This window comes from Salvia miltiorrhiza, chromosome 4 (assembly GCF_028751815.1).
Source record: "Salvia miltiorrhiza cultivar Shanhuang (shh) chromosome 4, IMPLAD_Smil_shh, whole genome shotgun sequence".
Taxonomy (NCBI): Eukaryota; Viridiplantae; Streptophyta; class Magnoliopsida; order Lamiales; family Lamiaceae; genus Salvia; species Salvia miltiorrhiza.
In genome coordinates, this window is record NC_080390.1 from 24,325,452 (window position 1) to 24,339,178 (window position 13,727).

At 37.0% G+C, this 13,727-nt stretch overlaps 1 protein-coding gene and 1 long non-coding RNA gene across 3 annotated transcripts; one reads left to right on the forward strand and one right to left on the reverse strand.

Annotated features, from left to right (window-relative positions):
- Positions 1-1,221: 1,221 nt before the first annotated feature.
- On the forward strand, positions 1,222-4,752 carry LOC131019516 (uncharacterized). Of its 2 annotated transcripts, XR_009100319.1 has the most exons (5): positions 1,222-1,627; positions 2,372-2,531; positions 3,116-3,221; positions 3,939-4,046; positions 4,242-4,752. It is a non-coding gene; the product is annotated as an uncharacterized LOC131019516 (long non-coding RNA). The 2 variants fall into 2 exon arrangements; XR_009100318.1 differs by lacking the exon at positions 2,372-2,531 and having other exon boundaries at positions 1,249-1,627; positions 4,242-4,635.
- A 6,362-nt stretch (positions 4,753-11,114) lies between these two features.
- Positions 11,115-12,666, reverse strand: LOC131019517 (protein ELC-like). The gene has a single exon (XM_057948064.1). The coding sequence runs from the start codon at positions 12,471-12,473 to the stop codon at positions 11,271-11,273; it is 1,203 nt and encodes a 400-aa protein (XP_057804047.1). The 5' UTR covers positions 12,474-12,666; the 3' UTR covers positions 11,115-11,270.
- Positions 12,667-13,727: the final 1,061 nt, after the last annotated feature.

The following is a 13,727-nucleotide window of genomic DNA, read 5'->3' on the forward strand; positions in this document are numbered from 1 at the left end:
AGACTTTATGCTTATGAATTTAAATGATATTGTCAATGCCTAAATGTTTTATGTTTTATTATTAATTGCCTATCTGATGTTAATCGAATTCGGATTCTGGATGGGACCGCAAATCCCTTCGGAATTAGTGTACACCTTGTGATCGTGAGTCATCTAGCGGGTTGGCCGATCATAGTGTCCGTAGAGGGAGGCCTCCCTCTCGGCACGAGTTACTGATATGGTGATTAATGATATAAAATACCTGCGCGGGTTATTGATGAAAGAAATGATATTATGTTTGGTAAATACGAGTCTTTAAAGGAAAACCCTCGTATCTTACTACTGTTGAAAGGCTTGACAATAAAATATTATGCATGTATGTAAATTTCGGCAAGTGTCCACTAAGTACTTTTGTACTTAGCCCTGCATGTATTTTTAAATGTGCAGGTTGAGCGGTGATCGAGGATGTAGTGTGCAAGCGGAGCTTTGTCAAACTAGGATGATTACCTCAGAGTAGAGTATATGTCTTCATACATATACTCAAATTGTTATTCCGCTGCGAACACTGATTATGTTAAGATATTATGTCAAACAATATGTATTATTTAATAATGTACTAAAAATATTGAGTACCCCGTTTTGGGATAATATTATGTACGGTCCCCTTGTGGCCTTCATTGATATCTAGATATTTCGATTGATTTCCTTGTACAAGTCGAGTCATCAAGAAACCGAATATGCCCCTTTCTTACTCCCGTTCCTAAATTCCCTCCCTTAGTCGCGGTTTCCCCGAATTTGCTATCCTTAGCAAGTGCGGTCGTGACACAAACAACGTAACGCTGATCTCAACAAGACGGCCTAATTTCACGGAGATGATCTTATTCCAAGAGAATCCAATATTCGTGTCCAACTAAGTCGGAAATCAAGATTACGATTAATATGCGAAGATCAACATGAAGAAGTATAGTTCGATTCACTACTACAAAAGTATACATACGTAACACGCACTTTTAGGAATAGATAACGGTTTTGCAAAAATCCGTTATCTATGTAGTGTTGTCTATATGCATAGATAACGGTTTCAATTAATTCGTTATGTTTTTGCGTTATCTATTAGTTACATACATAAGGGTATTACAAAACAAACCGTTAAGCCGACCTTTATCTATGTGCGTATTTATAAACTCTTACATAATGATTATTGAAACCGTTAAGACAAAGTGTTATGTATGCAATTATTTCATTTAATTTTTTATTTTCATAATTAATTTATTAATTAAGTAATTTAAAAATATTGTATAATTATATCTCTCAAACTCGATTAGTCGCCGCCGCTGCCGAGGCAAGTTCCGACGAATGGTAGCTATTCACGCTCTTCCGACGACATCGGTTGCCGCGATCTCGCCTCTCCTGTTCTTCTCTGTTCGGTACAGCCCAGCCGTCGCCATCTCAGGCAGACCGGCGAGCTGCGCGACCTAGAGTCCGCCCATCGCTGCTGGTGGTTCGAGGATCGGCGAGCCGATGGTGTTCTACGGCCGGTTCTCTTCTCAACTCCACATAATCGAGGTAGTAAAGGGGGAAAGGCCTAATTCTCCTCTCATCCTCCATCTGCCGTTTCGGCCGTGAGCTTCCGGTGAGGCCGCCGCTGGTAAGCTTTCCCTCTCTATCTCGTCTCTAATTTTCCCAATTCCCATTGAAAAACAAAAGCCCTAAATTTTTTACAGAAAGCCCCAAATTTTCAGATTCGGTCAACCTCTCCTCATATTCCACAGTTCACCGTCGATTTAGAATAGGTGTAAGTGAGTGGCTCCAACTATACTTTTATTCACTATGCTTTTAGATGTTAATGGAGATAAATGCATGTTGTGAGGCAATTTGCATTTTTTCTTCTAATTTGCACCTTGTTTTATATTTGCAAGAGCCTTTTCTGTTAACAAAAAGAATGTGTCAACTGCAGCTCTTGAAGAGCTTCTAATAATTTTAAAACTTGAAAACATATTGTCTCGTTTTCCTTCGTTGATGTGAGTAGTTTTTCCAGCTGTTTTAGCTTCTGAATTTGCAGGTTGAAGCTCTGGCTTTTTATTTCATATGTTGGTGGCTTTTCTATTATATAAGACTTGTTGCATCTGTTGATCTCTTGCTGCAGAGAGAAAGTTAAGTCCAGAGGTTGGGTGAGTGACACATCGTCCACCCAAAGTCTCAAATTAGAGTTTAATCGAAATTGAAGGAAATTAGTTAACCAAAATCGTCATATTTGGTGTTCGAATTATTTCTACAATTTAAAGAAAATTGTGTGTTCTGCTTTCAGATTTATTGCTACTGGTATGGCTAATAGTTCAGCAACTTCTTCAAGAAAAAAAGTCTCAGATTTATTTGTGTGTTCTGCTTTCAGATTTATTTTACTGCATTAGGTTTTATACTAAAAAGCATCATCTCAATAAGAGGAACGAGTAGCACACAAGAATTAACCACGTAGTGCCAACTGCAAAGCTACATAAAGCACAAACGGAGATGTAGTGGGGATGTGCTATACGATCAGAATTATTTTGTTGGTTAGACCTTTTCATTTCTATTTGTGGATTCATATAATTCTCCTTTTACTATTAAGCATAACAGTCCGTTGTTGACAGGGCAATTATTGGCATTTGCATTCTTTTGAGATTACTATATCCTTTAGCTTTATTATTTCAGATTCAAATTCTCTGCTTGCTAAGTAAGAATTGCTTAAGTCACATCCTTTAGCATTCTAATCTGAATATTTGTCTGCAAATTGAACCTATTTGTGTTATTTATGTCATGTTTAAGAGACTTATTATTTTTAATCAAGATCTGAGTGTTAGTGACCTCAATATTTACATTAGATGGAATAATACTGCTAATTTACTGGCATATTACATTCCATGGATGGAATTAGTTTCGCATTTTTTTCAAGAGCTGTACGGATGTCCCAATGGCGAAGAAATTGCTATTTCTTCAAATTGATTAATGCCATTGACAGCTTACTTTGTTCATTAAAGTTTGGTGGATGCCTGCATCTGTTTTTGAAGTATTTTAGATCTGTTTGGATTATTTTTCAAATTGGTGATGGGTTGGTTGAGATTTTCTGAAGCTGGGAGAAAATTTGATTGGGGAACAGGTTGGGCGGAGTCGGAGGAGATGGGAGGAGGATGCAGATTGCTCATGGATTAGGAGCGTCCATGGCTGAGCCGTGGTTAATTGGCTGCTCATGCAGATTTATCTAGGTATATGCTTTGATCCTATTTAGTTGAAAATTGAAATATTCTTGAAATGGAGACTGAAACTTTGTTCTTCTTTGATGCTTGCTTAGTTGATCTTGAAATTTTCTGAATTTGCTTCTGATTTATTGAATTCAATGCATATGATTGGTTTTGGTATTTGCATTAGGCCAAGTGACTTGTGTTTCTTGTCACTGGTGGATGCTTCATGGTTTGCAGATTAACATTTATAATAGTATGATTTTAATATCTTAATATGTTACATGCTTTGCTTAATTTCTTTCCCCTTTGTGAGAGAGTGATACTAGATCAATTGTAAATGATTTTCAATGAACTGACGCTGTTTTGGGATAGATGTTGGCTTCATTGATTCTATTTCATTGAGAAACAGCATTTCTTGTTTTCCATCAAAATATCAGGACCCTTTATCAGCTTGTGGTGACTAAAGTAGCTAAACAATTTTGTTTGTGTTGGGCTTTAAGGATTTCAATTATAAGGTAAATGCACAGTTGAGTGGCTATGCATACCGGAAGATTATTCTTGGATTTGCCAACTAGTTGATGTTGGCTAAAAAATGAGCTTGCTAGAGAACATTGGCCTTAAATTTCTATCTAATTCATGGTGGTATATATAATTCCGGATACCTAAGATTTGTTTATGAACCCTAAACCTAGATTACTACATTTGTATGTATAATAAAGCTCTTATGATGCTTAATGGCAGTACTTCTTAAATAAATCCCCCGTTGATGATATGGAAGGCGTTGATGTGTAGAACAGAAGTGAATCCCCCGTTGTTCTTTCCGAAAGTATGAAACCTGGATTTGCTAGGGTAAGAATAAATCATACTCCATGTTGCTATTATTTAAACAAACAAATTTGTTTTTTCCTTTCCTTCTCATTTTCCATGACTTAAATCTTGAAATTAAAAACTTTGTTGTGAGGAACTTAATCTTTTGGTATAAATATGTTAGATTTTTTTACTTGTTTGCCTTTCTAATTATCACTTGTTGTTTGCTTATTTCAGGACGAATGCAAACAAGTGTCAAAAGAAGGACAAAATTTGAGATTAGATCTGTCAAATAAGTTTCAAGATGTTTTCTGATACTCCCTCCGTCCACCAAAAATATGTCACTTTACTTTCGGCACGGATTTTAATAAAATGTGAGTGAAATTGGTAGTGGAGTAAGGGTCCCACTTTAAATGTGAGTGGAATGGTGTGGACCCTACTACTAAAAATGGATGTGGCATATTTTTTGTGGACGAACGAAAAAGGAAATTGTGGCATATTTTTGGTGGACGGAGGGAGTATATTGTAAAGCTCCTACCCAGTTACGAGTATTTTGTATGAGTATTTTGTGATCTGGAGATAATGTATGAATATTTTGGATGTTATATAATACTCCCTCCGTCCCGCCCAAGATGCTACATATTTCTTTTCGGGCCGTCCCAACAAAGATGCTACATTTCTATATTTGGCAAAAATAAGGAATTTAAACACTTAATTAACACTAATTAAATATTTCTTTATTATCTTCTCTCTCCTATTTTATCACTTTATTACCTTTTCTTTCTTACTTTATCACTTTATTACTTTCTTTCTCCTACTTTATCACTTTATTATTACACACTTAAAACATTACTCTACAACTCCTTAAATTTCGTGCCGAAAAGCAAATGTAGCGTCTTGGTCGGGACGGAGGGAGTATATGTTATCGATGGCAATGTCATTTTGTTGTTTTAAGTATTAATTTAATTTTCGAGATAAATAACATGAAAATAAAAAAATATATATTGCAATTATAAAAAGTGCAAAAAATTGATATAAAAAGTGCAACAAATCGTTATGTATTTCTATCAAAGATAACGGTTAAAACCGTTATAAAGTGCAAAAAATTGTTAACTATGATGAAAATAAAAAATAATAATATATAACGGTAAAATCTTAATACATAACGGTGAAAAATCGTTATGTATAACCGTTATAGATAACGGATGCGTACCGTTATGTATGAGCGCATCATACTGTTATCTATGCTACTATACATAACGGTTGTTTAACCGTTGTCTATGATACGTATCATAGATAACAGTAGTATACCCAACAATTTTTCAAGTCATAGATAACGGAAAAAATCCATTATCTATGAACGTTTTTCTAGTAGTAATTATAACTCAAATATAAGTCCTCATCCTCTTAGGATTCTTAATACTTTGCCTATAAATATATGTAAAATCCTAGTGTAAAATATCGACGATCATTGTTTACTTGTTCTCAAAGCCTTACCCTAAAATCAATACAAAGTTCTACGTTTCAACGCTTTTTCTCGTGTTCTCGTTATTCTCTGTTACGAGGTGTTATTTTTGGGCACCGAGGATACTAGTTTCAGACAATGGGATACAGATCACAAGCGAGAGAGTACAGGACTTTTGCTATCGTATGGACATAGATCAACGTTTCGTGTCAGTTGCACACCCGCAAGCCAATGGACACATAGAATTGACGAATCGCACCATATATATCTGTGATGAAATTAAGAAAAGATTGGAAAAATGCAGAAGAAAGTGGACAGAAGAACTAGATATGGTCCTACGAGCATACAAGACCAGTCTCAAAACGGTGACAGGGCAAGCACCATGCACACTGTTTATGGTTCCAATGCCATCGTCCCTGCTGAGGCAAGACTAACCTCCTACCGAATTCAAACATACGCTGAGGATCAAAATGAGAAGCTGAGGAGAATGGAGCTAGACATGATCGACATGGAACATGAATTGGCACAGATCATGGCTACTAAATACAAAAGCATCATCAAAGCAAGGTAACACAAGAATGTAAACCTTAGGAGGTTCGAAAAAGAGGACTTAGTCCTAAAAAGAACAGATGCATTGAAACATGTTGGAAAGTTTGAACCCAATTAGGAAGGACCATACATAGTTACGGAGGTGCTCAAATGAGGAGCCTATAAACTGGTGGATGAAACGGGTTTACCCCTACCACGCTATTGGAATATAAACATGCTTAAAAAATTCTTCGTGTGAAGAATCACAAAGCCACACCCTCAACAGGTCAGATACAGATACAGTAAACGTAGCATCGCTGCCAAACTCGTTTCTCTTATTTTTATTAATACTTTTTGTCTATGTAACAGAGCCCTTTAAAATTCAATGTCGTTTTACGGGATATTCCCCATAAATAAATTACTCTAGTTAGACAAAGTTCAAAGGCCACGTAAAAGCATGAGTGCATGATCATACCTCACATGTCACCAAAAAGGAAGGGAGGAAGAAAGAGAGAGATAATAATATACACCCACGAACACCACTGCACAACACTAAACAGCCCTATCAAGGCCTAAACAGCCCTGCTAGGATCGAATCAATGCTCAAAGAACGCAATATTCAAAGTATACGACGAAGTCAAAGCATTCAAAGTACCTGAAACACTCGACAACCCAAAGCATTTGAAGCATTCCAAAATAATCAAAGTACACAAAGAAATACCAGGTTCCCAAAGCATTCAAAATTATCAAGGCAACACACAAGACTCTTTGAGACCCAAACTACGAAGGACCCACTCAAAAATCAATAGGAAAAATAAGCAGCGCTGACGAAAAATTAAAGAACTCAAATGCTATCAAGCCATAAAATAAAAACACACAATGTGGGCCAAAGCAACAGTAATAAAGAAAATCGTTAATATTTTGTTGGGAACTTAATGAAATATCATAATCTTAGTTTTGATAATGCCAAAATCCTTAGGTTTCACTTGTAATAGACTAGAACTGCTCGAACTCAACTGTTAGAGTTCTTTTCCTAGTTTAGTCTGAAGACTGAAGACTGAAGCCGGAGGATTGAAGACTGAAGGCTGAAGTTGCCGACTGATGTAACGATGAAAGGCAAAGTCAAATACTGATATTTGACTGACCAGTCAAAGAATCAGTTACGATTGGTTACTTAATGCGAGCCACATGGATTCAGCAGACTGATACTAAAGTCAAGTATCAGTTAAACATTTTTCCTCGAACTGAATCTCCGAAGCCTAAAGGAAGCCACGCACTCCAGAAGTACTGCCGCATTAAATGCAAAGATTTCGAGGATCGTCCTTTCTCTGCAGAGCCTTCCTTTTTGGTGATTACCTTTTTTAGAGACTTATCTCCTGCTCTCAAAGTAGCCCTTCTCACCAAACAAAAGAACATTGAATATTGAAGCCTCAACAAAGTTCAAATCTATCTCCAACGGATGAATTCTTGAAGATCATTTCAGCCAACGGATCTATTCAAGACCTCTCCTATAAATAGAGCTCGAGGATCACTTCAATCTCCACCGATTCAACTACATAAGCTGAAACGATGCCGAAATAGTCACTCAGTAATTTAAAGTCATTCCAAAGTTTGAATCGAAGAAGAGAATTACAAAGTCAAAAATCAGTCACTGCTGATTACATACATTCGCTTAGAACTTAGGCAAATATTGTATATCCAAAGCCAAGGTATAACTGATTACAGAAAACTTGTTCTTTGTAATCTAGTTAGCAAGTTTTCGAACATCTTTTCAACCGACCGAATTGAGAGTTTGAGTTGTGAGGAGTTCAGACCAGTGTTCTGACTCTAAGAAATCTTAGTCTTTGCGGAAAGGCATAGTTTTGTCTCAGTGAAGCTAAGAGTGAGAAATCCAACCCACTGTGTTGGTACTGAAGATTGGATCTTCGGTTGTTTAGGTTTGCTGTGCACCCATAAGCACAAGCCCAATGAAGTTGTCAGTCTGATCAACTGACCGTGGATGTAGGAAGTGTTTTCTGAACCACGTAAAAAAAAATTTGTTGTTTATCGCTTTTAGTATTTACTTTCCTTATCTGTGTACAAACGTTTTATCAACTGAAACTGATTAATAGCAAAGTGAAACACAAATCTGAACAACTTGCTTAATCACAAAGGCTATTTCGAAAGAAAAATTTTTCGATGCCAGTAATATTAATCTAACTGATAAATCTCCGGATAGTCAGTAAGATTTATATTACTCCTCTGTTTTACAAACTCGATTGAAGCCTAAGGTGAATCAGTTAAAGTCTTTGACTTAACTGATATCTCTTTACTGAAGAGTGTTCAGTATCAGTCGCCAACCAAAGTTTCACTAATCTCTTTTAACTGAAAAAGGTTGTCAGTTTGTTTTCGTTTGAAAAATAGCCTATAGGTGTATTCCCCCCCCATACACCTATTCGAGACACCAAGGGACCTAACAATTGGTATCAGAGCAGGTTGTTCGCAAGAACAATTTTGCTTTGACCTTGTTCTAACTGAACTAAATCCCACTCAGAAGGGTTGTCAAGAGTTTTCAAAAGGATTTCAAAACTTATGTTTTCTTCTTTGTGCTAAGTGCTCATTCTCTGCTCTCTCTCTCTTTGTTTCGTTATGTCTTCTAACCCCTGCAGTTCATCCTCACCTCCTCAACCCATAGAGAATGAAGACAAACAGCTTGAGAAAGGAAAAGCAATTGTTGAAAAAGAGTCTGAAGATTCAAATTCATCATCAAAGTCCACTACTTCAGAACTGGATCTTTTTGAAATCAAAGAAGTTGAACAAGCTTTAGCTCTCTACAGTGATCAAAGGATGATTCTTGAGAATGATCTTATGAGGAAACAAAGATTGGAAATGACCATCGCCAAGACAGTCTCAAAGATGAAGGAAATTTCCATGATCACAGCTGAAGAAGATGATGAAGTAGAACTGGCCATTGAGTATGCCAGATTGGAAAGCTTGATGCAGACAAGTCAGAATGAGAGAAATCAACTCATACAGTTTCTCAGAGACGTAGATGCAAATCTCATTTGGATGAGAAGAGAACTTGACACGGCATTGATCAAAATGTCAAATGCGAGAGTCAAGAAAAAGGAATGGGTTGAATTCGACATGAAGGAAGTCAAAGTAAAACTCTTTCCATCTATTTCAAGAGAAAATTATCTTGAAATGAAACAAATTGAAGACGACAAGGGAAAGAGAACTCTGATTGCAAGTTCCTCACTGACGATTGAGCATCAAGAAACTCTGACTGATGACTCTTCATCACAAGAAAGAAGATCAGTCACCTATCCTGAAGCAGACTTATCAACTCGACTGATGGAACTTTCACTCAAGTTTCTTCAAGACTCCACATCAGACGAAGATGATGAAGAAAGAAAGATGAAGAATGAAGAGGAAAAATCTGAAGAGTCCTTGAGTCAGAACATCAGTCAAAGAACTGAAAACACAACTGAAGTTTCCGAAAAAGGCAACAGTCAAGGGGGAACTTCATCAACTGATGATTCATGACTGACGCCACCAGTTAACAACTAAAGAAGGACTAAACCTCAGATCAATCATCATCACGAAATCAACTGGTTTGTTTAATCAGTTGACTTGTAAGCATCCTTCTCAGCTCTTAGAAAAGTTTGACTGAAATGTTTTATCAATCTATTAGAAATAGTTTAAGGGCGTGTTTGATTTTGGGTAAGGGATTAGTCAGTATAGTTAGTAAACTAGATTATTAGCGTGGATAAACATGTGCTACTAATATTAGTTGGTTGTTTGCTATTATGGTTAATTAATCATGATTTTTGTTTTGTATCCATATTTCTAGGTTAGATAAGCTTAAAAATGGACACAATTGCAGGACCGTATTAATTATCCTGCGTAATCCAAGGGGGGGAGGCGATGTTAATTATCTTGCGTAATCCGAATTTTTAGCTCAGGGCCATAAGTGTTATAGAATACCAAACTCTTTACTACTCTGTATTAACTTAACTAATATGCCGTAAAACCCAAAACCAAACACGCCCTAAGTTATCTGCTCTATGTATGCTAAGCTTATTAGTTTTAATGAAAATCTTTTAGATTTTATTTTAAAGCAGTTAGCTCCACGTTCGATGGGCTCCTTACTAATTATCGTAAAACTAAAAGAAGTTTAATGACCATAATTTACTTAATGACGTTTCTAAAAAAAAACTTGCTAAATAACAAATTATTTCTTCAAAAAAGGTAAGGAATTTTCATATTTAAATTGGCTCCAATCACATCAATTGGAAATATTATTTTTAGGCTCCAATTGGAAAATAATCCTCCATTTCCTTCTTTTTTTTTTCTTTCTAAATATACCTCACACAATTCACCCACACTCAACCAATTTTTTAAAATTCGTGTTATTCTCAAAGTATTTGGTTACAAGTTTTAGGGGACAGCTAAGATTATGCAAGCCAAAACATGAATTCCCATACCAACGGCCTGGCTCAATGACTAGCAATTTGTTAAAAACATCAGCACTGCATGTATACATTTCCCAGTAGTCCCAATAGTTTCAATAATGTGTGCACATAATCTTCAAAACATAAGCTCCTGACCTCATGCACAACGAGAAGAAACAAAACGAAAGCCATCACATTCACATATGTTTTCAGCACCCAGCTTGTTGTCAATACAAAAATATTTTAATCTTCACAAACACGAAATGATGCAATTCCTTTGCTGCAAAATAGGTTTAAATAGAAATATGCTACATTTCATTGACAGACTGACAGAACCTCCTCTAACCATTGCAATACAATAACCTCCGAGTTTGGTCATATATAAGGGATGGAACCCAATAGAAGATGAATTACACAACTCCATATACTCAGCTTATAAAGACACAACAATCTAATAATGCCCCTTTCTCAAAGACCATAAATAACATGCTTCAATCACCCAAATTCAATTGCTAAAGCTTCAACAGACTTAGTTTTTCACCTTGAATGAACTACTCTACTTTCATCATTAATAAGATTAATGATTGAATATTTTTATCTATCTACACTAATCCTCACAAGTATAACTACCAAATCCAATAAACTAGACAACCAATATAAAGAACAAATGTTAAGTGCAAGCTGTTCTCAAAATGCATCTCCAACTTTATTGTCATTTCCTATAGATACAATCAATGAATAGTGATGAAGCAGAGCATATACAAGAACACAAAAAGATGAAGAATTCCTTTCCTCGTTCAAAATGAATCTGATACCTGAACAAAACTATTCCAAGCAAGCTCATGAGAATACGTATTGCGGTGGAGCCCTGGAAGCCATACTAGCAATCTGCGACTGCATTTGCATAGCCCTCAATTTCGAACCAATGGCGCGATGGAAGAACTGCTCACGCGACAAAAGCCTCACATTCCTCAAGTATAGATCAAAAGGGACTGCCCCTTCCTGCGCAGCCTTATCCAATGCATAGATTGCATCTTCCACAGCCATATCCGAAGCTGTGCAATCCAACATCTGCTTCGACAGCGCATCACAAGGCTCGAATGCCTCATCCACATCCACACTGCTCAAGTCTCTACTTCCCAATTTCCCTTCATTCTCTCTCAGCCATCCTTCCATGATCTCCCCATTCATCAGCACCATCTGCAGTTGTTGCTCCAACACTTCCTTTTCATCCTGCATTTCCTTCAATCCTCTCCCCAATTCCTCGTCACGCTTCCTCAACATGGCTTGAGCACCAAATAAGCCTTCCATTTCCCCTTCCCCCGCCTTCTTCATCTCCCTAATTTCACCGTAGAAACTCTCCACTAGCCTATTTATTGCATTTTTTCTAAACACTTCAGCTGGATCCTCCATTTCTCTACCACCACCATAAGGCGGAGGCGGCGTTGGAGACGGCAACGATGAATGCGTCCTCGGGGGTATCGAAGGCCGCGCTGCCGTTGACCCCACCGAAGAATTCATACTCCCATAACTCGAATTGTTATGGTTAGGGTTAGGGTTAGAGTCGAAAGGTTTCCTCTGCGAATACAAGGGCGGATCACGAGCGAAAAAATGGGTGAGATTCCTAGCCAATTCGACCAAATTGGAAGAGGGGAAAGCCCAGGAATGAATGTAAGGAATGGAGACGACGCCGTTGGGGGAGACGAAGGGGTGGGGGCGCTTGATGATCATGTCGCGCGTGGGGTTGACGAAGACGAGGGGGGCGTGATGGGGGTAGGATTCCATGAGCCAGATGAGGACGGGGATGTTGTAGGTGACGCCGTGGAAATCCATGGGGACAGTGCCGTCGGCTTGGAGGAGATTGACGGCGCGGCCGTCGTTGTGGGTGAAGGCGGCGGTCTTAGGCTGCAGAGAGGGGTAGGCTTCGGCGAGGTGCATCAGGTGCTGCCTGATGTGCCACTTCATGACCTCCGCGTAGGGCGGCGCCTCCGAGCCGCCCTGCGAGAGCACGCTGTTGAGGAATTGTTGGGTGAATTGCGACATTTCTGTAGGTTTAGTGCGTGTGAATGTTGTCCAATACCTTACACAAGCATTTCTTCAGATCTGTGCTGCAGAGTAAAGAAAAGAGAGAGTTTTGTTTCTTTGGGGAGAAGGAAGGTAAAGAAGATATTTTAAAATTTGGGATGAATAGGTGGGCTGCTAAGGGAGATCGTAAGTCGTAACACGTATTGTATGATTGGATGCACCAAAATACACTTTGCATTATAAGTGGCATTAAAATCTTCATTTTCAATTAATTTTATTTTTGTCTCCAAGAGGGCACCTCCTATTTGTGAACAATGAAATTTCGGGTTGAAACTCTACTGTTTCTCATTTCCAACTTCCCCAAGTTAAAAAAAAAATTAATTTCATTTTTATTCTTCTATTTTAAACTTTAATATTTTATTAAAATAAAAAATTTAACATTACATTAATTAAAATGAAATTAGTATACGACCTGTGCGATGCACAGGAACTATCGTGATACTTCGCATAATATATACACTTTATAGTTATTAATCTAAACTAATACTCCCTCCGTCCCATGAAGCATGACTCATTTCTTTTCGGCACATAAATTAAAAAATTGGTATTTTGTGTGTTAAGTGTGGTAGGTGAAAAAATGAATAAAGGGTAATTTTTTTGCCATTTTTAGAAACATGTTAAGCTTCGTGGGACAAACCAAAAAGAAAATTAGGTCATGCTTCGTGAGACGGAGGGAGTAATATTAACATTTAACTTTTAAAAAAAGCACTTCTTTTTTATCTTGCAACATAATATAAAATGTATAGTTTGTATAAATTTATATATATGTTACATATATATAGACTATATACATTGCATATATGTAGATAATCATTTACATAAATAATATACACTGTTATTCACTTTTTATCATAATTCCTAGTACATATAATGTACCTAAATACAACAATATATATATATATATATATATATATATATATATATATATAGAGTTAGGTTTTATTGAGAAGCTCAAATGTGTTGAGAAGTTGAGAAGCAATCCAATAGATGAACATGTCAATTAGTTTTTATGAACGCGGGTTCGATCCTTGGCGGTGGCGTATTTTTTAACAAATTAAATAGATTCGTATGTTCGTCAGTATATTTGGTATGTTCAAAGAATTTATTGATTTGTGGTCTAATTGCCATGTTCATAAAAATGTACTGACATGTTCATTTATTAGATTGCTTATCAACTTCTCAATACATTTGAGCTTCTCAATTGAACCACTC

What these genes read in the sequence shown, in the direction of transcription:
- LOC131019517 (XM_057948064.1), bottom strand. Translation starts at nt 12,473, where the DNA reads ATGTCGCAATTCACCCAACAATTCCTCAACAGCGTGCTCTCGCAGGGC.